General features: G+C 52.0%; 1 protein-coding gene across 13 annotated transcripts; it reads right to left on the reverse strand.

Moving 5' to 3' along the window:
* Positions 1 to 1946: 1946 nt before the first annotated feature.
* Positions 1947 to 23745, reverse strand: TMCO3 (transmembrane and coiled-coil domains 3). 13 transcript variants are annotated; one of them, XM_025262534.3, is made up of 14 exons: positions 23472 to 23731; positions 22194 to 22273; positions 19000 to 19522; positions 18101 to 18280; positions 17592 to 17783; positions 17234 to 17362; positions 15095 to 15187; positions 12987 to 13173; positions 12789 to 12906; positions 7117 to 7312; positions 5787 to 5937; positions 5158 to 5237; positions 4404 to 4553; positions 1970 to 3150 (listed from the first exon to the last, which is right to left on the reverse strand). In XM_025262534.3, exons 3-14 carry the CDS (start codon positions 19441 to 19443, stop codon positions 2914 to 2916), a joined length of 2157 nt encoding a protein of 718 aa, XP_025118319.2. In that variant the 5' UTR covers positions 19444 to 19522; positions 22194 to 22273; positions 23472 to 23731; the 3' UTR covers positions 1970 to 2913. The 13 variants fall into 13 exon arrangements, with proteins under 13 accessions (XP_044782976.2, XP_044782974.2, XP_044782977.2 ...); XM_025262533.3 differs by having other exon boundaries at positions 19000 to 19569; XM_044927035.2 differs by having other exon boundaries at positions 3004 to 3150; positions 4404 to 4540; positions 23472 to 23728.
* Between the last annotated feature and the right edge of the window lie 114 nt (positions 23746 to 23859).

Here is a 23859-nt window from a genome sequence, read left to right on the forward strand (position 1 = left end):
CAGGTGGTCTGGTATTCCCATCTCTTTCAGAATTTTCCACAGTTTGAAATGATCCACACAGTCAGAGGCTTTGGCATAGTCAATAAAGCAGAAGTAAATGATTTTCTGGAATTCTCTTGCTTTTTCAATGATCCAGTGGATTTTGGCAACTTGATCTCTGGTTCCTCTGCCTTTTTTATAATCTTTCTATAACCTTTTCTTGAACATCTGGAAGTTCACAGTTCACGTATTGCTGAAGCCTGGCTTGGAGAATTTTGAGCATTACTTTACTAGTATGTGAGATGAGTGCAATTGTGTGGTAGTTTGAGCATTCTTTGGCATTACCTTTCTTTGGGATTGGAATGAAAACTGACCTTTTCCAGTCCTGTGGCCACTGCTGAGTTTTCCAAAGTTGCTGGCATATTGAGTGTAGCTCTTTCATAGCATCATCTTTTAGAATTTGAAATAGCTCAACTGCAATTCCATCACTCCACTAGCTTTGTTCATAGTGAAATGTTCCTAAGGCCCACTTGACTTCACATTTCAGGATGTCTGGCTCTAGGTGAGTGATCACACCATCATGATTATCTGGGTCATGAAGATCTTTTTTGTACAGTTCTTCTATGTATTCTTGCCACCTCTTCTTAATATCTTCTGCTTCTGTTAGGTCCATACCATTTCTGTCCTTTATTGAGCCCATCCTTGCATGAAATGTTTCCTTGGTATCTCTAATTTTCTTGAATAGACCTCTAGTCTTTTCTAGGTTGAAGTTCATGGGGTTGCAAAGAGTTGGACAGACACAACTTAGCAACTGAACAACTGCCCCCCATGGCTTCTAGTGAAAAATTGGCTATTAATTTTACTGAGCATCCTTTGTAAGTGATGAGTCATACCTCATTGCCTTCACAATTCTCAGTCTTTGTCCTTTGAGTTTGATTATAAAGTGTTTCAGTGTTGATCTCTGAGTTTATCATATTTGACTTCACTGAGTTTCCAGGATTTGTAGGTTCCTATTTTTCAACAACTTAGACACCATTTATTCCAGGAATACAGAGGTAGTTCAACATAAGAAAATAAATGTATCACACCACTAGAACACACACAGACACACACAGAGACACACACACTCACACACACACACACTCACACAGACACACATGCACACACACAGACACACACACACTCACACACACACACACTCACACACACACATACACACGCGCACACACACACACACACACACTCACACACACCTCTTATATATTCACATGCTCTGAGCTGCACACTGGACTCCAGTCTGTGCTTTCTCTACTGAGGGCCTTGGTGTGGGGCCTTTGCTGTTTGCCTACATATCCTTGCAGACTGTCCCAGAGGGCTACGTTAGTGCTCACGGCACATCAGTGCCCTCAACAAGGTAAAAACCTCTCTCCCCCGGGTGAGAGTCTGGTCAGGCTGCTGAGGGCTGGTGTGGTCGCACCTCCTCTGAACCCAGTACCCACCGCTCCCGGGGACCCTGTAGTCGTGGTCGCTGTTTCACTGACAACGCGGTGCTAGTTCCCGGTGCCCGACACCGTGGCCTGACGCTTGTATACGTTACGGATTGATCACAACTGTAAGTCTAGTTACAACCTGTCAGACACTAGTTCTTGACTATATTCCCCTTGTTGTACATTTCACCGTGACTCGTTTGTTTCATAACAGGAAGTTTGTTTCTCTTAGCTTCCCTCACTTCACTCATTCCCTCGTACTCCTCCCCTCTGGCAATCTGTTTGTTCTCTGTATTTTTCTATTTTGCTGTGTTTGTTCATTTTTAAGTTCACATACAAGTGAAATCATATAGTATTTGTCTTTCTCTGATGTATTTCCCTCCCTCTACCCTCTAGTTCCATCTATGTTCTCACAAATGACAAGGGTCTTTGTTTTTATTTTTTTATGGCTGAGTAGTATTCCACTGTATATAAAAACACCATACCTTTTTTATCTACCCTTGCACACTTAGGTTGCTTCCGTATCTTGGCTATAGTCAATAATGCCACAATGAACACAGAAGTGCATGTATCTTTTTGACTTAAGTGTTTTATAGAGTAGAATTTGAGATTCTCTTGTCTCCTGACGTAGGCTTCTATCACTGTGAGCTTCCCTTTCAGAACCGCCTTGCTGCGTCCCGTAGATTTTAGGACCACTGTCTCGTTTTCATCCACCTCCGGGTACTCTCACCTCTTTGGTGACCCGTTTGCCATTTAGCAGCATCGGTTAGCTTCCACGTGCTCGTGTTTTTGCAGTTCTCATTCTCAGCTGATTTCTAGTCTTATACTGTTGTGGTTGGAAAAGATGCTTGATAGGATTTCACTTTTCTTAAATTTAGGGAGATTTGTTTTGTGGCCGAGCATGTGCTCTGTCCTGCAGAAAATCTGACTTGTCTGTAAAATTTCATTTCTCCTTCAAACTGAGTAACAGCCTTACTAAGTAGAGTATTCTGAGTTGTATGTCTTTTCTTTTCACTTGAAGTATATCATGCCACTTCCTTCTGGCCTGAAGTTTCTGCTGGGGCATGCACAGGCCCAGAGGAAATGGTGATGGGTCAAGGCTTGCTTCTGGGAGGCAGGTGGTCTGCAGTCCCACACACAGGGGTTAGCAGGACTCTGGGCCTGCTTGAGTCTACACGGGAAAGGGAGCATGAGGACAGGGGTTGAGAGATGGGGTTGAGTTTGTGAGTTTGCGACGGGGTAGCCTGGAGCAGGCTTATGGATGCTAAGGACAGAGAGAGGCGAGGGTGAAGACACTGCTGAGTAAAAGGTGAGGAGGCCACGTCCCAGGGCCAGAGCGGAGTGGGCCCAGGCCGGTGCCGTCCTCATGACTCCAGGCAGTGCTAAGGGTCCAGGCCTCTCCAAGCACAGGGCTTTTCCAACAGTATTTCCTCTTCACAGAGTGGTATTAACTCCACATTTGAGGGAACACTTGCTGCCAGCACATCAGATAGGTTTCACGCGGTCTTACGAGCTCCTGGCTCTGCCGTGGGTGCTGGAGACGCGAGAGCAAAGAGGACGCAGGCTGGAGGCGGAGGCACGCGGACAAGGTGCAGTGCCAGCAGGGGCGCCGCAGGGCCGGGCTCCTCAGGCAACCCCGAGCCCCTGTGTCCACGTGCCCAAGGATCGGAGGCCATGGCACCATCTGGAATGGTTTAGAAACGAGTAAAACCAATGCTGGTTTCTAAAAATAAGCACATTCACATCATTTCTCCATGGATTTACTTCACACTAGTTCAGTTTACTTCATCTTAATGTTTTAGTTTATATTACTGCAACTCCTAATTTATGTCTGTGATCCATAATCACCCTTCACGTGTCTCCCTCTATGCCAAGGGTTCTGGTCAAACTGTTGGGCTCTTAAGGCCTGTTTATAGGAACTCTCCACTTAGGCACGCCTTCAGGAAAGCTTTGTAAGGATCAGATCTTAGCTGCATGGTTTTCTAAAATGGGGCACATAATCACCAATACACACTTTTAGAATTAAAGTCAGAACTTAGCCTTCACAGATAGCTATGCATCTATGCGATCTCTCAAATAGTAAGGTAACAGGGGACACATCTTTATTTAAAAATATCAACGAAGATGAGCTCAACATAAAAATCTAATGAAATCAATAAATTTCAATTATTTATATTTTGGTCATAAATGATCTTTATTAAGAATGCATAGTCTCATGATTCAAAACAAAATACTTTAAAGGAATGGTATTCCTAATAAAAATTGACATGAAAGTGTTTTAAAATTGTAATAAAAAACAAACAGACATGTAAAAGACCTTTGTCTCTAGAAAACACAGACTTTAAGTATTAAAAGTAACTTTCCAAACTGTCAGAATTAAAAGCTCACATCACAGAAACATTTAATAAGTACTGACCAACAGATTACAACAAAAAGTTGTTCAATAAATAAAAAAGCCTCCTTAATTTTTTCCTTACCAAAAAAAACACACAAAGTGATGGAGTAACAACATGAAGTTAACGGTAATTTCAGGAGAAAAGGCACATCCAGGCACAACCGCCAAGTCAGCGTTACACGGAGGCAGCCTCCCCAGACTCTCCAGTGCGGGCACAGCAGGCCCAGGAGCGGTGACAGCCCCACCGGTCACCTGGCCGGGGTCCTCAGAGGCTGGACCGCCTCTCCGGCCGGGGCGCGCACCGGGCGACGGCAGCGCGCCAGAGCAGCGGGGCGAGGAGGAGGCTGAGCGTGGTCACGCTCAGGATGAGCAGGTACACCTGCGGGGGCGGGGCATCAGCGGGGAGGGGAGGGGCTTCCTGTGGTGGGGGCGGGGCACTAGTGGGTGGGCGGGGCTTCCCGCAGCAGGGGTGGGGCCATGGAGGGCCCGGGACCTCGACCTGCACCCCCAACCCCCGACCCCCAGCCCCGGGGCAGACTCACCTCTCGGGAGATGACTCGGGCTCTGCGTGCCCGGCTCCCCAGGACCAGTGCGAACTCGCTGACCTGGGCCAGCCCAGCGGCCACGATCCACTTGATGTACTGGCTTGTCTTGGGCAGGAGCAGGGACAGGACCAGGGCTGCCAAGACAAACTGCCGGGGAGGTGGGTCATGCGGCCCACCAGAGCGGCCTGCTCGGCCCCCACCACAGTGCCACGCGAGAGGACACTGAGCCACCCCCACCCCGGGGAGACCAGGCCTGCTGCCCAGGAGTATGGAGCAGCGGTCAGGATGGAACTGTCCTCTAAACACACTGTGAGGCCTGAGCAAAGCAGCCTGGGGGTGTGTGGCTCCTTCGCTGCAAACCCCTCCTCCGCCCTCCGCACCTGGGTCACATGTTAACACAGGCACTTCAAGAGTCTGAAGCCACAAAGGATACAAGTGGGAAGTGGCAAGATAGTTCTCCAGGGCCATTAAAATGCACATTTGGTACAAGACTGGGGTTTGTGGTTTATACTCAGGACAAGACAAAGTACAGAGTGAGGGTCCCCTGGAGAGTCCAGAGTTTCTCACTCCCAGCTTCTAAGACCCCATTTTCAACAGAGTCTGAGATGGAGGCTCACCCTGACCCAAGAAGCCCGAGCTATCCCAGTGGCGCAGGGTGAAGGAGGGGAGGCAGGGGTCACACAGGCAGGAAGCGGCGGGCGGGGTGTTGGGTAAACCAAAGACAGAGTGGACCTCACAAGCACGACCTCACCTTCATGACCACCACCGAGAGCGTGAGGACCAGCAGGACAGTGAGCTCGTAGAGCACGAAGGTGGGGAACACGTGAAGGCCTGCAGGGACAGGGCGGGTGACCCTCCAAGGCCAGGCGGTCAGACTCCCTGCACCTCTGCGTCCAAGACAGGAAGGGACAGGGGGTCTCCCCACCATCCCACCCAGAGCCCCGTGTGGCAGGCCTGGCCTTCAGGAACCAGGACCAAACCAGGAGCCCATTTACACAGCCACGCACTCGACGTCTCTGGGGCCGATCAGGCCCACCAAGCAGTGCCCGGCGTGAGTGAGGGGCCAGGCTGATTCCCCCATCCCACGGGTGTTCCCAGGGCAGCAGCCTGAACACCAGTTTGGGTTTTTTGTACTAAAATCAGAATTTCCCCCCACACTTGGTGTGGGTGCACTGATGTGGACCTGCCACCCTGCTAAGCAGGGGCCACGCAGGACCACCTGTTAAAAGCCCGTGTCCCTCAGCTCAGACCTGCCCTCCTCAGTGAAAGTCCCTCAGTCCCTAGCCTCCACAGGAACTGTTTTTGCCGCACAAATTGTTAGTAGAAACACGTGTGAGCAGACAAGACCCGGCGGGGGCATCAGCCCTGGAGGACAGTCACCTATGGACGCGAAGAACACAATGGCCAGAAAGTCGCGGACGGGCTCCACACAGGACACGACCTCCTCGGCGGCCGCGTGGCCCTGGGAGGACACCAGGGCTCCAGCCAGGAAGCAGCCCAGCTCCATGGACACACCCAGCAGCTCGGTGACCTGGGGGGAGGACACAGGCCATGCCGGGCACATGCGGCAGAGTCTCTGCCAGGAGGCTCACGCCAGAGGGGTCCCCATAGAACCCCACAAGCCAGTTCCTTGGCCCCTGCCCAGCATCCTGGGAGGACCCCGGGGAGGACACAGTGGCAAACGCCAGGCCACTGCCCACAGGCGAGGAGGAGCAGCCATAAACCAGGTGAAACCACCATTCGGGGAGACCGCTGTGGGATTTCTGAGTGAGAACAAGTATTTGTGATACATTTTCTCTATCCTGAATCAATAAACTGCCCGACTCCTGAGCATTAAAAACGTGGCATAGGAACCTGTGCCCACCCCCTGGCGCCTGCAGGAAGGGAGCAGACATGTGTTTAACTCGGGTTAAACCAAGACAAGAGCAGCACAGGCCCTACAGACGACGATGCTGGAGCCCAAAACACGCCCGGGAGGGAGCAGACAAAGTGCTCACAGCCGCCACAGCTAACAGCGCGACACAGACGGCCGTGGACCAACAGCGCCCTCGGGCCTGGAGTCACGGGCCAGTCCCAGGACTGACTCCCTGCGCGTGAACGCTGACTGGCTGAACACGAGGTGGGTCGGCCCACGCTGAGGGGCGCAGCTGCTGTCCTGCAGGTAATGTCGCCACAACTCGGACTATTTACAGGGTCTCCTGGAACTCCGCCCTCCTTTACAAGAAGCCTGTCCCTCAGCTGGGACGTGTATGTGTAAGTCGTTCAGTCATGTCTGACTCTTTGCAACCCCATCGACTATACCGTCCATGGAATTCTCCATGCCAGAATACTGGAGTGGGTAGCCGTTCCCTTCTCCAAGAGATTTTCCCAACCCAGGGATCGAACCCAGGTCTCCCACATGGCAGGCGGATTCTTTACCAGCTGGAAAGGCTCCATCCAAAATCAGCCTCCATGCGAGCCTCTCACATCACAGCAGCAGAAGTTATGCTGCAAACTAGCTCGTTCTCATCAAACACGATGAAAACGATTTCACACTGACTCTTGCCTTAGGTGTAAGGCATGCAGGACAGACACTCGGGCACACCCCAGCCGGGAGCATGAGCACAACGGCGCACACATGAAAACAAGTGCCTCACACGTGCCAGCCGTGAGCAGCGTGAGCCAGAAAGCCCTGCCCCAACCACTCGCATGCCGAGAGGCCGGGTGTTACCGTCAGCATGAGGAAGGTGAAGGCGGAGACGCCCAGGACCAGGATCTCCTTGTTCCCTTTGCTCTCCACGTGCAGCTTCCGGCAGTAAGGGCCTACGAGATAGGTCCTCACCAGCAGACAGACGAGCAGAACGGCGGCGAGCGAGAAGAGGACCTGCCCGACCAGGGCCAGGAGCCGCAGGGCCTCCATGGCGACGCTGGGGAGAGAGATAGTCCTTATTCTCCCCAAGGCACACCCCAGTCCAGCGGAAAGACCTTCCGTTCCTTTTCAAGGTTACACAACAAATTACTCAGATCACACACATCTTTATTCCCAAATGCTGGAATAAAATCTATTTAACGTTAACCTCAGGAACTCAGTTACTTGAATCAAATATAGAGGCTGAATTGTATTGTGATCAACAAACACTCTGGAGCAGGTATGCTGTTCAGGATGCAAAGATCCACGGCTGACGGCTCATGTGTCCCTGCCAAGGGCAGGGGATAGAATTCCTCTCCAGGGTTAACTGCCACCTGAAATCCTGCATAAGGCAACCGCGCCCTGAACACCGCAGGCTTCCCGCCTGGGGGTGCCAGTCCTTCACCCCAAGCCAGAGCTCGGAGGCCCCTGTCACTCCATCACAGAGAAAAGGGCTCTGCACAAAGCTCTTTAGAATAAAGGCAGTGTGACCAATGCTGCCATGAGCACTCACACATGAGCGTTTCTGTTTACTGCGGTAACACGTTCAGGTAGATTCATCCCCATCAGCGTGTGATTCAGGCAGGACCATGCTGCTGTCGCCCACAGGGGACGCCTGGGGACAGGTGCTCCCATTTCTGTGGGGCATACGCCCTGGCGTGGAGGGGCCGGGGCACATGGCAGCCCCAGCTTCACCCAAGAAACGCTGTACGTGCTGCTGCCGTTTCTACAGTCTTAACACAATGCAGGGGACTTTGCCTTGTCAGTAAAGTTCTCAGTCAACATAGCATCTCGTGACTAAACTGGAAGGAAATCAAGGGGACCAGGACCTGTACTGATTGAGCTTTAAATCAGGAAGATAGAAAAAGAACAGCTTTCCCAGTCTCTCTGCATGTGCTGTGGCTGTCTAGCCAGCAGGGGCCTGCTCCCAAGTGATGCCTGCGCTCTGCGGCGGCCCAGCACCCTTGGTTCTGCCTCCGTTTCGGGAGAAGGCCCCTCCTCTCCTGGGAGTGACTTACTGTACATCTCAAACAGAACTCAAGTGACCTCCAGCTAAAATTAAAATCCTTTTTCTGTCCAGAATTTTCTTCAGTTACCCTGAAAATCTGTAGCCAGAAGAAATAAGGTTGTGACTAAGGTTGCTCTTCTGACAGTTAAAGAACTTAGGGTCAAAGGGACAAACCAGTTAGCTTGCCTTCCTGCTAAACAGGCTCTGACGGCTGCATGTCCGAGGGTCGCGCTCGCGGCTCTGCGAGTCTCCCGTGGGCGACCCGCACACATCGCCCAGGAGGCAGGCTGCGCCCACCGCGGCGACCCGCACACATCGCCCAGGAGGCAGGCTGCGCCCACCGCGGCGCATCCTGCCAGTGAGGACGCTGACGTCCCGCATGTGCAGGAAGATACCTCACCCAGGCTGTGCGGCTGGCTGATGGTGAGCTGGGGGCCTCCACCCCCTGGAATCTCAGGTAACCAGCTGCCCTTCCTACCCTCCCCATCGGGGTGAGCTACCTGGGAGTGGAGCAGATATCTGAATCACTTTTGGATTGCTGAGATTCAGTATAACATCTAGCGAAAGGCAAATACATAAAATATAAAATGCTTCCACCTGCCAACGGGCGATGAGGCAGGCTTGTCTGAGCTCCGCCAGGCCGGGCCCAGCCGGAGGATGTCCCCCCAGCCCCCACCACACCTCAACATGGGGCCTCTGGCTTTAAAATGAGTCAAGAATCAGAGACTCATCAGATACAAAACTCCAACAATCAGGAAAACCACAACTTGAGTGAGATTCCAACATCAAGACCCAGTCGTTGTTAGAATTATCTGACAAAGATTTTAAAGCAATTGTCATAAAAATGATTCAACAGTAATTAAAAATCCTCTTGAAACAAAGGGAAGAAAAAAACAGAAAATCTCAACAACGAAACGAAGTTTAAAAAAAAAGAATCAAATGGAAATTATACAGCTAAACAACATACTAACCAAAGCTGGATGAGCTGAAGAGCAGAGAGGCGACGCCGGGTGCTGGGACCCCGACAGAATCTACCCAGTCTGAACCAGACAGAAAACAGACTGATGAAGAAGCATCTCGGAGGCCCGTGAGGCAAGAGAAGAGCCGTGTTGGCCCCATGGGGTCCTGGGATGAGGGCTGAGGGGGACTGGAAAAGCACCTGAGGAAACCAGGGCTGAAATCCCCGAATCAGGCAAGAGACGGAAACCTGTGGCTGCAAGGAGCCGAACGAACGCCGTGCAGAGCAGACCCAGCGAGAGTCACAGACTCACAGGTTCATTGCTGCGGCCCCAGTGCATCCACGTAGAGGGAGGCCTCGTGCGGCAGGGCAGCAGTGGGATCAGCGGCCTCGCAAGAGAGGCCAGAGGGCGCCCGGGGACACGTGAGAGGCCAGCGGTCTGGGAGGACGCCAGCCTCAGAACCACGTGCGCCGTCAGCCCAACCGAGATGCCAGGACACGCTGTAAACCCATGTCTGAAAACTAAAACAAAAGAAGAACAGCTGGAGCGGAGCCGTGCGCTGCTCCGGAGAAACGCAGCCCGAAGGAGCCAGTTCCCCGCTGGGCCGCCAGAGGGATGGGCAGCACGCACGACCAGGCCCTGGAAGGAAGACACCCCCCCGCAGACTAGATGGGAAACCGAGAGAGCCTGCTGCCCCCGGAAGGAAGACACCCACCCCGTGGACGGGCGCCCTCAGGACGAAGCGGGGAGATGCTCAGACGGGGAAACCGAGAGAGCCTGCTGCCCGCAGCAGGCTAACAGCGAGACAGGGGCCAGAGTCCTCAAGCAGGAAGGAGACGCACAGAAGGGAGGAGAAGGAGGGTCAGATGGGTGAAAGACAGGAAGTATAGTCAGTAATACTTCTCATGAGCTTCAAAAATCCTATTTCAGGGGAATTCCCTGGCAGTCCAGGGCAGTCCCTGGACTGCAAGCTTTCACTGCCAGAGGCCCAGGATCAATCCCTAGCTGGGAACTAATATCCTGTAAGCTGCATGGCAAGGTAAAAAAAAATAAAATAAAACTTAAAAATCCTATTTAATTATTGAAGCAAAACTTTAAAAAGCCATCAGATAACAGTACTCAACGTAAGTAGAGAAAATACAAAATACAACAATTACATTTAAAAAGTAGGGGAGGAAAAAGCCCTAGAAGGAAACAGGATCCACATTTCACACAAGTCGTGGAACGTTCTCCAAGAAATGGTGAAATGCTAACAGCGGTGACCAAGTCCACGTGGGGACACTGACTCCCGAAGGGTCACAGAAGGGGTCACAGAAAGCAACACATTAAAAAGCACTCTAAACAAACTAAGACGGAACGCTTAAAAATAAGCAAGTGCCACTGGGATGCAAGGGAAATGGAAAAGGACAAGAAACAGAGACAACAAAATGAAACATCAAGACTTAAGCCCCAACGTGACAGTATTCACCTTAGACGTAAATGGTCTCAATACACCAACTGAGAGACAAAGACTTGCTGAGTTGATCACAAAAACATCATCCAAAAAAACATGGTCCATAAGAAACTTGCTTCAGATACAACAGTACAAGAGGCTGAAAGCTGAAGGAAAGAAAAGATGTACTGTGGTCTGCATGAATAAAAAAATAATCAGGAGGAACTATGTATATTAATATCAGATAAAGTGAATTTCAGAGCAAGAAAGATTACTAGAAACAAAATGACACTAAATATGAATATACCAAACAACAGAGCCCCAAACACATAAAGCAAAAGCTGATGGGGCTAAAAGGAGGAGCAGACAAGTGGGGTTACAACTGAGGTTTCCAACCACCTCCCTCAACAGGTGGCTGAACTACAGCAAGAATTCAGAAAGACTGAACAACGTGTGAACAAACAGGAATGACTGATACATGTGAGCACTCAACAGTGATAAAAAAATACACATTTTGTTTTCAAGCGACTCAGAAGCATTTACCAGATCATATCTGGGGCCAGAAGACAAACCTCAATAAATGAGAAAGAGCTGAAATCATACAAAGTGTGTGTTCTCTTGCCATGGTGGAATCAAACTAGAAATCAATAAAATAAAGACAACAAGAAAATCACCAAACACTTAGAAATTAAGCAACACATTTCTAAACAATCCAGAGATCAAATAGGAAGTATCAAAGGAAAAATCCTAAATGCATTTAACTGAATGAAAATAAAAATTCAACATGTTTAAATAAGTCAGTGCAGCCAATAGTGCTATGAGAGAAATTTATAGCACTAAATACTTATAGTAGAAAAGAAGAAAGGTTTCAAATCAATAATCTGAGTTCATACCAAGAACCTAGAAAAAGAAGAGCAGAATAAACCTAAAGCGAACAGAAGGGAAGAAATGATACTAAGGAGGGTAGAAAACAATGGAAGCGAAACCGCAGACAGACAGCAACCAGTGAAACAAAGAGCTGGTTCTGAGAAAGGGCTAATGCAGAATCAAAGAGAGGCAATCCCTGCAGACCTCAGACACCAAAGGGAGAGAAAGTACGACAAACGGCTCTACACTTATAAACTTGGCAGTTAAACGGAACGGACCAACTCCTCAAAAAACCGAACTAGCAAAATTCAACAATAGGAACAGATAATTCCAGCAGCCCTGTAATTATAAAGCAAACTGAATTTCTAATTCCAGAAAACTCTCAAAAAGGAACTCTCAAGACCCAGATGGTTTCACTGGAGAATTCTGCCAAACATTTAAAGAAGAAATAACAGCAATTTTATGCAATGTCTTCCAGAAAATAGCAAACAGAAGAGGAATGAACACCTCCCAAATAATTTCATAAGCCTAGTATTACTCTAATACCAAAAGCAGAAAAAGAGAATAAAAAAGAAAACGACATGCCAGTATCTTTCATGACACAAAAGTCCTCCACAAAATACTAGCAAATTACATGATGCAATGCATAGAAAGATTTATACACCAGAACCAAGTAGAATTTATTCTAGATATGCAATGCTGGTTCAACTTTCAAAAATTAATCAATGTAATCCACCATATAAACTGGGTAAAGAAGAAAAGCCATACAATCATATCAGTAGGTGCAGAAAAAGCATCTGACAAAATCCAACATGCACTCAAGACAGAACTTCCGAGCAACCCGGGAACTGATAAAGAATAACTACAAAAATCCCAGTTAGCATCACACTAAATGAAGAAAAGAATGAATGCTTTCCCTTTCAGATCAGGAAGAAGCAAGGACATCTACTCTTACCATCTTCATCAACAAAGTACTGGAAATTCTAGCCAGTGCAATAAGGCAAGAAAAAGAAAGAAAAAGCATAAAGGTTAGAAAGGAAGAAATAAAGTGAATGCCCACAGCCATGGAGCTGGATCTGAGCCCAGGGGTGTGACGGCTGTCACTAAGCTCTGAGCCTGTGCTGCACAAGTTCCATGTCTTTGGGGAAAAGTGCTAAGCAGTGTTTCGATAAACAAATGATCTGAAGCCAGAAAAACAAACTGCGCTAAAGCACAGCATAAAGCATACCTGGCATGAGCACCAGCTCCCGCCTGGATGAGCGTGGGCAGGATGGCGATGAACAGCCCCAGCTGCACGTCCTGAGTCACCAGCATCCCCAGCAGCAATGCCCCATAGTCGATGTCGCCTGCTCGGGAAGACGCCACTAAGAGCGTGCGGACTCAGGTCAGTCAACTCCAGCATCACTCGGAACACACGCCCACCTACCTTCCTTGTCACTGCGCGCGCTGCCCACGAGGAACTTGGACACCAGAGGTGTGCTCGACAAGGACAGGCAGGCAGAGATAAAGACGCTCTGGGTGGGTCTGATCTGCAGAAGGTGGCCCCAGACCAAGCCGAAGGCCACCATGAGCAGAGTCATGTAGCAGGGCCCCTGCAGGGAGATCTTCCATACCTGGGGGAGCACAGGGGCGTGCACACACCTCAGCGCCCACGGCCCCGAGGAGCATGTGTGTACATGCCTCAGAGCCTATGGCCCCAAGAGACACGTGTGCACACGCCTCAGAGCACTTGCACGCACACCTCAGAGCCCACGGCCCCAAGGAGCACGCGCACACACGCCTCAGCGCCCACAGCCCCAAGCAGCAGAAGCGCCCCTGCTCAGGAACCAGCTGGCCCTGTAGAAAGCGATTCTGCAGTAAATGCAGGGCACAACACCAGGAAAACCGAGGTGCTCACACGTGACCCCTGAGCACTGGGCACTGCTGAGGACTAAGCACGCCCCCCCTCTCCGTGTGCACCCCATCCTCAGAACACAACTGGAGCTGAGGACCCCATGGCCCCTCTTCAAATGGCAACAGCGCCTGTCCCTGATCCTGGGGGTCAGGGTTGGGACACACCTGGGCGGCCCAGGTGGCTTAAGGATAAATGACACAATCCAGGGCACCCAACGGCAGAACAGAGATGTGTCCTCAGCCACAAGGTCCAGGAAGGAGCTCGCAGAGCCAGGCATCTCTGAACAGCCTCTAATCAGGCGTCTGGGAGAATTCACCCAAGGCTCGAGAGGGGCCTGCCCACAGTTACTAACACCTCAAAGCCCTACCAGTAATCTCCCACATGTACTCAACACAGCAAGAGAACTGTCAGCTCAGAGCCAACACACCGAGCCCCCAGCCTGCCTACGAACCAGTGGGCTGTGCCCCTGGTGCAGGTCAAGGGTCAGGGCCGCCAGGCGGGGAGCAGCCAGAGCTCAGTGGCGCTTGGGGATGTCGGAGCTGAGGGGCCGTCAGACCCCAGCTCACCCCAGACCCAAAGGCAGCCACTAGGGGCCAGTCCCACCCAGGCTCCTGCCCCAACTCAGGACACACACTTGCCCTGTAAGCCCTGCTTCAGGCTGCAGCGACAGGTGCAAAACCCCCAGAGCATCACAAACGTCACCCCGACAAAGACAGGGAAATGTCGCGGTGGGCGGCACCGCTCTCATTCAGCACTGAAGCCCTCAGTGCAGGAAGGGTAAATCGCAACACTCTGGAGCCAGAGGACACCTGTGTCTCCCCAGTGTTCACGGCCTGGATGAGGACACCAGCGACTAAGACGGCCAAGCCAGGGACACGTGGGGGCCAGACGCTGGCCCCCTCGCTCCCACCTTCAAGGCAACACCATCTGCTGTGAACGTCTGTAAAACGAACACACGTGAAAACCCAGGGACCTGGGAGCTGCCCTTCCTGCAGCCAGTGGCGTCCATCACCACCCCATCCTGTCCCCATCAGCTTTTTCCTCCTACGTGATGTGTCTGTTCAAACACAAAGTGGCTTTTCATTAATTTACTTCTAATCTAACTCCATTTCCATTCTGGAATATGCCAGCTTTCCAAGTAATCGTTCTAGAAGCCAAGCCACTTAGGGGAACTGCAGCTTCCACTAATTTAATGCTTATTGATACACATGGTCCTAAACGTGCACTATTAATCTTTCAGATATTTTCATCTCACAGTGACAGAGCAGTTAAGTCAAAATCTGCCCCTCATTTAGGAATTAGAACCAGGAACTTCCCCTAGAGTAACACACTGAATTTTTAACCCCTATGGTATTTCAGCCTCTAGCAGAGTTGGACCCTCTTGGTGGGACCCATAAGTTAGTAAGTCTGAACGTATCCCTTCTAAGACCTGGTCTGGAATTAGACACATAAAAGCTAATTCCACTTATTCATTGTATTTTCACTTAAAAAAAAATTTATCTTTTGAAATTTATGTTCCAAAAATAACATCAAACTATAACATCATATTCTACTCTGCTGGGCAAGCACGAACGTGGACGCTGAGCACAAAGCATGTTAGGCTGGAGGGAACACCAGCACAAGCACACGGGCGCACTCACCTTCCTTAGCTTCTCCGGGGAAAATTCTAAGCCGACGAGGAACAGAGTAAAGAACACACCAAATTCTCCTAACGTCTCCACCTGCACAATCGACTGAAAAACAAGAGAGTTCAAAACCATGTAACTCAACGCATTTAAGATATTCACAGAATCGTCCTAACTCAGTGGGACTACCCCAAAAGCCTAGAATTTAAAGAAAAAAAAGAAAAATGAGTGACCTGGACTTCCTCTACATCTGAGAAGATCTGGGCTTCCTGAGTGTGGTGCTTTTCTTCCTTTTTTCTTGATCAGCTGGAGGAATATTTTTATTTATTTTCTAGGAACCAGCTCACAAATTCATGTGTTTTCAAGCTCATTAACTGCCACTACATTTCTATTACTTCCTCCCACTGGCTTCCTGTGGGGATGGGGAGGCACTAACGCTGAGGTTGAAGCTTAACTGATAAGAGTCTCACGTTCCCTGGGTCTGGTGAGAGGGAGTGTGGAATCCCCCTGGGCCACGGCGGGCACCCCCACAGGCCCTGATGGACGGGAGCGTTCACCCCGCGTCCCTGCTCTATAGGAGAGAACACTGCTTTTGTATTTGGTGCTATACACATTATTTACATTTGAGGTTTTTGTGGCGGCCACCAACTGGTCAGTTTTTCCAGTGTTTCCTGAACACGTGACACTAGAGTCCGGGTGTTCGTGTGACAGTTGATGCCCTGGCCCCACTGGGCACGTCCACGGTCCACAGGCCGTGAACAGCAGCAACCTGGCCGCTTCTGCCAGCACCTTCCTCCTTTCACTCTCAACCTTCAGTCATTTTATTTTGAGTCAACCTTGTTTATGCTTTTTCCCGACACCATCTGCGAACCTGTGTCTTTTCATAGCGAAGTTTATTCCACGTATATTTGTTATAAAACATGTTTGCTCTTGCTTCTTTTACGTCTTCTGCTTTTCACACTTCTTTACTGCTACTATTTTTCCCCTTTTGAAAACTGGGCTCCAACCTGACTTTAAAGTAACATACTTAAACCTATATTCTTGACTTAGAAACTGAAAGTCTATTAACTCCCTATTAGGTAAGATAAATACTGGGGTACAGTTAAGTACAATTACACTTTCTCCATTACCCACTCCCACTTTTGGCTACTATGATCTTGGATTTTTATCTTACTATCTTTATCTATTATATTATTTTTCCATGGTATAGGTAATTTATCAAGAACAATTTTCAGAGTACCCAGTTGGATTTGATAGCCTTAATTCTTTGCTATTAAGAGAAAATGGAAAGGAAAATACGTCTGTGTCTCTACTGTTGGCAAGAGGGAGGAACAGGGCAGGAGGGGATTTTCCACCGACAGCCTTTATGCCGTCTCCTCACACGAAAACTGCCACTTAAAAGCCAAGTCATGAATGAAACCAGGCTCCCAGGAGGCGGCCACGCACGTCTCCCCACCGAGTCTGGGCTCTCGGCCGGCAGCACGGCCCTTCTCACCCGGCAGCCTGTCCGCGGTCAGGACTGCTCAGCGTGAAGGCCTCCCGCCTGGCCTGTGTGGTCTGCGGGGAGCCTGGGCTGAGGCGGGCGAGGCCGCAGGGCAGTGTCGGGCAGGGTGGGGACGGACGTGCCCTCCCATGCCCTGCGTTAGGGGTGCCGCGGCAGGGGGCCAGGATGCTGCTTCCTGGCTTTCTCTTTCCCTCGTGTCCACACTGTGCTTTCCTGAAAGGACACAAGGCCAGGGACTCTCTCCTCACTGCCAGAAGAGCCGCTTGTCGGCAAGCGGCCTCCACAGGGGCTGCCTGGGTCGCCCTATACGCCCCTGGTCGCACGACACCATGGCCTGATCACCGCTCAGCTCTCAGCTTCTCAGTGTGCAGAGTACTTAATCCAGCATATTCAGCTCCTTTCAGCATCTGAATAATCCAATCCACTGTATTACTGCACAGAGAATCTTTAAAACAAGTATCATTTTAAAGACGTGAACAGGGTCATTTTCTCTGGGCAACATGCTCACTCATTAATGAACAAAACGATGTTCCTATACTTTAGAGATTTCCTACTAAATTCTAAAGGACATCTCTGATGTGCTTTATAAGAAACGGCCACGTTCCTCGATTTAAGCTCAGCAGGCCCTGCACAGCAGATTCTGTTCTGACCTTGATGCTGTTGAGTCCGGAGGGCCCCAGCAGCACGCCGCAGATGATGTAGCCGAACATGGTGGGCAGTCCGATGGTGGTGCAGAGCCAGCCACAAGGCAGGGAGAGCATCACAATGCTGACGAGGTCCTGCACGAGGGCGAGACGCCGGTCAGCGGGGGAAAGGGGGCCGCCGGCCGTGGGGGACAGCGCCCTGCCTTCCCTGAAGGGGAGACGGAGGCAAGGAGGTGGGGTGTGGTTCGCGGCGCCTCCCGAGCATCCGGGGAGGAGCTGCGGCTCGCTCCCGGGGGTGTCTAACAACTACAGAACCAGAACACGTGAATCCGATCACGGGGGGCGGGGCGGGGGGCCAGGCTACCTTTATGAGGTGGTGGTCAGCCCGTGGGATGGTGGCATCCCGGGGACGCGTCAGGATGTACTGGTTGTTCTGGGAGTCGATAAGCATGCTCAGGCCCAGGTCCTCCTCCACCTCCCGCCTGCTGAGGTTCTGTTGAGGGTCGGCCTCCTCCTCCTCCACCCGCAGGACCGCCTCAAAATTGACCCCTTTGACCTTCAGGAAGGAACAATGTCACGTCACTGAAACCAGCCAGATGCGTTCAAATTCACGTATCCCACACAGAGAGAGACAGGAACGCCTCCAGGATTCTGTCAGGCGGGAGGCAGACGGGCCACCAGGGGCAGGGGTGCGGGGGTGCAATGATGGCCAGACGCCGGGCCAAGCAGGGGAACCAGTGCACGTCCGCGGGGCCACCCAAGTCCCTTTTGGGCACAGTGTTGCCCTCCCGCCTGCGCTTCCAGCCTGTGCCAGCACACACGTGCGAGCCAGCGCAGCCGCACACCCCTGCAGGGGGCACCGCGGCCACTCACCGACTTATTGTCATCGAAGGCATGCTCCTCGATCTCCAGCTCCAGACGGTCGGCTGCCCTCCGCACGTCTTCAAGGATCTCATCCAGCATGGACAGACTCTTGTTTCGATGCTGCATGTTTTTAAGGGCTTCAACTTGATGTTTTTCTGCTGCCAGAAGTTCCACATATTCTGTCTCCTCCTATTCATGCGTGAGAAATGAAGAGTGATGCTTATTAAGAAGGGAACCTGGCCAGCCCGCACACACCAGGAGCAAGCTCTCAGAGGTTCCCGGTCGCACACGGCAGGGAAGCACACAGGCAGGCAGGTCCTGGTCTGTGTCTCATAACAGACAGGCCACACCCGGGGGCTACGCACCCCATCACCTTACTGCTGGCAGAAATACCCACTTGGGTGAAAAAAAGCTTAATCATTTGTATCCTCTCACTTTTAAAGCTTGTAATAATATAGCCTTTCCAGGAAGATCAATAACAATACTTTGTATATTTAAAGTGTCTGCCACATAATAGATGGCGTAAATGATAGCTTTAAAATGTTATATAAATATTACATCTGATACAATAGTTTCTTTTAATTTTAAAAGTATCCTTTATCAAAGTCCTTAATTCAAGTGTATACATTTGTTTAAAGCTACCTTAACCCTTTGGTTTTCAGAGTGTGGGCCTTTAAGAAAATCAGCTTTTGCGCTAAAAGTTCTCATCAGAGACTTGAAACACGGCAGCAACACAGGGGGTTCTGCCTCCACGTGGGGTCACTGCAGAGCGCAAGCCGCTCTTCTCAGGACGCAGGGATTTCCCACGGGCAGGCGCCTGAGAGACCCAGCGAGCTCAGGTGTGGCCCTGTGCAGCGCGCTGGACCGGATCACAGCCCCGGGCGCGCCCGCCCCAGCCCTGGACCTGCCTTGATGGCCGCCTCCCGCAGGGCCTCCAGGCGCTGCCGGCTGCTCTCCTTCATGTTGGCCACGTCCCTGTAGTCACCTTGGAGCGCTCTCTGGAGGCCGTGCACGGCCTGGAAGACCGAGTTCTCGCTTTCATTCAGCTCTTTCTGGAAAATCTCAAGCGTGTGCACCCGGAACAGCTTCTCTTGGTCCGAGAGGCTGGCGTCCCTCTCCACCGCTCTGATCGCGTCCTCCAGCTTGTTCAGAACCACGGCCTTCTGGCGCAGGAGCCCGGAGAGCCTCCTGCAGCCATCCAGGACCCACGGCCTCCTCTGCGGGACGGCCGCCCCCCGGCCACGGGGCAGCTCGACGGCGGGCCCCGCCACGCCCTCCTGCTCCGCGCCGCTCGCCAGCAGCTGCAGGAACGGAAGCCACATCCAGAAGCGGCTCCTCCCCGGCACCTTCATGATCTAGCCTCAGGGACAGGGCCGGGCTGCCCAGGGACTCTGGCTACGCTGAGCGGGCATTTCAGATACACATGTTCAGCTGAAGAAGAGACGAACTGTCACATATAGTTGAAGGATGATTCATTGCTATTGAGATTAAAGTATTACATAATTACTAAAAGCTATCACTTTTCTGAGGAAAATGTTATTTTTCCTAGATGAATAGAAACACCTGAGTTATTTAAGGCATCTAGATTACAGTCAATACTGAATGTAGAGTACGGTGCCTGGAAGGTTACACCTGAATTTAAAAGCAATTTTTTAAGGGAAATTCAGCCTCATGTATGTACCACATCTACCACGTGCAAACGACACATACCAATTCCATTCAAGGCCCAGGGACACTACCCGCTTCCTCATCACAGACGAGGGGCCGGGAAGCAGCTCCAGGGCCAGAGGCGGCACTGAAGTGTCACCAGACGGCTTGGACCACCGTCCACGTCCCTGAGCCACCTGGACCTCGGTCCAATTTCCAGCCCGAGTCTACAGGTGCAAGCTAACAAAATGTCAAGGACAGAAAAGAAACAGTCATAAACCACAGCCACACTGGAGCATTTTCCCTGCCGCGGACCAGGCCCCTCCACTTCCTCCCTCAGGGGGGCCTCAGGCAGAAGCCTGGAACACCCCGCCTGTGGCGCGAGGGGCTGCACGGGGCCCGGTCTCAGCGCCGCCTGTGGGGTGAGGGGCTGGATGGGGCCCGGGTCTCAGCGCCGCCTGTGGGGCACATGGGACTGGACGGGGCCCGGTCTCAGCGCCGCCTGTGGGGTGAGGGGCTGGACGGGGCCCGGGTCTCAGCGCTGCCTGTGGGGCGAGGGGCTGGACGGGGCCCGGGTCTCAGCATCGCCTGTGGGGAGAGGGGCTTGGGGCCCGGGTCTCAGCGCCTCCTGTGGGGCGAGGGGCTGTGCCACCTCGAAGAGGCCTGGTGGAAGCGCGGGTGGAGGCTGTGCAGGAGGTGAGCAGAAAGGATGGCCACAGAGGCAGGCGGGCACAGGAGAGGTGCAGACGCGGGAGAACAGAAGGCGACCTGACACCCCTGAGCCGGGCAGCGAGGCCCGAGCTCTACACCAGGGAGAGCGCAAAGGCCTCTGTTTCCAGGACGCATGTGGTATTCTACAACGTGCAAATACTGTTCACTTCACTGGGAATCCTGGCTCTAATGAGTTTAATCTGGTTTCCCAGGCAAAGTAGATTAGACGCAGCAAAAATAAGAACATGCATTTCTAAGAATCCCAAACAAACCAAGAACTCAGAGCCAACAGAGAGCTCACGAAGGCACAAGAGGTTGCTGCAGGGCTGTGGCCTGTGGTCGAGTGGGGGCCGACTGTCCCAGGCAGACCCTGAAGAGGCCACCACTGAACAGGAGAGTGACCCACGTTCAGAATGACAGTCAGAAGTCACCCACTGAAAACTGCATGCTGGCCCAGTATTCTGATGAAGTCAGGAATCTTTTCAGTACGCATTTAGACCCTCTGGGTCCGCACGTCTCCCAGAGGACCACAGACTCTGGACAGCTCACTTTCCGACAAGCCAGGATACACAACTAGGGCTGTTTGCATTACTGTTTCCTGTGCAGTTTCAGTACAGCTTTAAGTAAATGTTACCACCTTAAACAAACCAACCACTGACCAATCACAGTGATACCAGCAATATGTGCTGATCTGTTATTTTATTGACTCACATGCTAAGATTCTACTGTTTCAAGGGAAGGAAATCAAGCTCAACTTCAGATGTGCACACATTCAGTATTTTTCAGAACCGAGACACAAATTTCAGATGCTGAGTTAATGGCACAGACCTAGACACACACGTTTTCTCCAAAGATCACAGAAAGCAAATCTCTTACAGATTTCAAACTTCAGAAAAATAAACTGCTGCACAGAGAGTTCGGGAATAACGCCCTTTGTCCACTGCGATGGCTCCTCCCGCGGACAAGTCCCTGAAGTTGGTTCTCCCTCCCCCAGCACCCAAGGGGCGCAGTCACTTTAAGGAGAAACCTTTGAGAATTTCAGTCGTAGTCATAGTGCCCACTGAAAAGAGCGTCTATCTTTTGATAGATGTCTATGAACATGAAGCTGAAATTACCTATAGACCCTTAAAATGTGAACCAGGACTTCCCTGGTGGTCCAGTGACTGATACTCTGTGCTCCCAGAGAAAAGGGCCTGGGTTCAATCCCTGACCACAGGGATTGGTCCCCACAGGCCACAGCTAAAGGTCTCAGGCTGCAACAAAGGCTGAAGATCCCTCAAGCCACAGAGAGGACCCAGTGCAATCAAATAAATATTTTTTAAAAATATGAATCACTCCTTTTTCATAAACTTCTCATTTTACCTTCAAATTCAACTACCAAATCCTATGGACTACTAAATTGTAACATGTTTTCTCTTCAGTAAATGGTGTCATTTTGTTATTGCTATTTTTTTTAATAAATGGCATGTATTTTCCTTTTTAAAAAATTCTATTCACTTATTTGGCTGTCCCGGGTCTTAGTCGCAGCATGTGTGATCTAATTCATTGACCAAGGACAGAAGGTGGGTCCCCTGCATTGGGAGCCTGGAGTCTTAGCCATTGGACCACCAGGGAAGTCCCTGTTATTGCTATTTTTAATTATTAAAAACAGACACTTTGGACTAGTTTTGGTCTTATAATGAATTTTTAAAATTCCCACACCCAGCTGAACCCCTGGCCCTAAGTTGGGGGAGGGGGGCCTGACCTGGCACCAGAGCTCCAGGCAAGAATTCCAGAGCGAGCCTCCAGGGTCCAGTGGGATCAGGGTTGGCAGGTGCAAAACCTCTGGAAACAAGAAAGCAGGAGGGTTATTTGCAGTGGACGGTTTGTCATGAGCATTTTGGCCAGATTCCACCAGAGCGTCCAGGCAGAACACAGCGACAAAGAAGGAGGCAGAGACACCTGGGTGGGAGCGAGCTAACCCAACGGGACTCGCAGAGGATTTTACCCGAAAAGCCTATTTTACACTTTAACAAGTTAGATGATGTAAATTCTATTTGTTAAAAAATAAAGCACTTATAATCCTGTAAATACAACTCATGGTTCATTTCTAATCACTAAAAGAACTGGAAAATGAATTTAAAAAGCAAAACAGAAAGGAGAGAAAATTCTTACGGACAACAATAAATTTTAAAATATGTAACGCTAATTAAACTGTACAAAATCCAGTATTCTGGACAGGTATCAACCCAATCACTGGCACCTGACCTGTGGCTGGCAGCCACCCTCGACATCCCCTCCTCGGAGTAGCTCCCCGAAGTTGGGTTGGGGGCTGTCCCTGAGTCACGCGCTAACTGGGCGCCACGCTGTGCTTCCTTCTCAAGGGAGCCGGAGGCCGGGTGACCCCTGGACAAACACGTGTGAGCTCCCAGGTGAGGTCCCGCAGGAACCGGGGGTGCGGGGAGGGGGAGACTCCTCCGTACACCTGATCTGGCTGGGGTATGGGGGAGGGGGCTGTGGACCTTCCAAGCCCGCTATGTCCACAGCCCCCGCCCGCGTTCCCATCGCGCCCTCCCCGTCCCGCATCTGCCCTGCATCCGCCGCCAGGTGTGCGGGCAAGGAAAAGGCGCTCAGATGCAGCACCGTCCTCGGCACAAAGCCTGGGGGGGGCGGGACCCCGAGAATGGAGAGAGTGCTCAGGGGAGGAAGCGGGGAGACCGGAGACTCTGGGCGGGAGGAGCCCAGACCCCGGGGAGGGAGGAACCCAGACCCCCCGTGGAGGGAGGAGCCCAGACCCCCGGGGAGGGAGGAGCCCAGACCCCCCGGGGAGGGAGGAGCCCAGACCCCCCGGGCGGGGGAGCCCAGACCCCCGGGGAGGGGGCGCTCAGACCCCCCGGGCGGGGGAGCCCAGGCCCCGGGGAGGGAGGAGCCCAGACCCCCGAGGGGGAGCCCAAACCCTGGGGAGGGGGAGCCCAGACCCCCGGGCAGGGAGGGGAAGGAAGCCCTGAGGGCCGCACTAGAGGCCGCGCCGAGCAGCGCTCACCCGGACGTTCCGGCCGCGGCGCGTCCTGGGTCCGGCTCTCCGGAGAGGAGGACAGGGAGGCGACTTCTCCGCATCCCTTCCCAGGCGGCAGGGCCGCCCCCGGGGCGGGGCCCAGGTCAGGCGCCCAGAGGGCCCGCTCTGCCCGCCGTCTCCCGAACGCGCTCGGCGCCGACGCAGCCGAGAGGGCGTCCCGGCTCCTTTAAGGAGGTGGGGCGCGGTGTCCCCGGCCCGGGGCGGGGCGGCGTGGTGCACGCCGGGAGTCGGAGGCCGAGCGCGGCCTGGGTCCCGGCGGCCCCGGGCGGCGTGGTGCACGCCGGGAGTCGGAGGCCGAGCGCGGCCTGGGTCCCGGCGGCCCCCGGGCGGCGCGGGGCACGCCGGGAGTCGGAGT

This window comes from Bubalus bubalis, chromosome 13, assembly GCF_019923935.1.
Source record: "Bubalus bubalis isolate 160015118507 breed Murrah chromosome 13, NDDB_SH_1, whole genome shotgun sequence".
NCBI classification, from domain to species: Eukaryota; Metazoa; Chordata; class Mammalia; order Artiodactyla; family Bovidae; genus Bubalus; species Bubalus bubalis.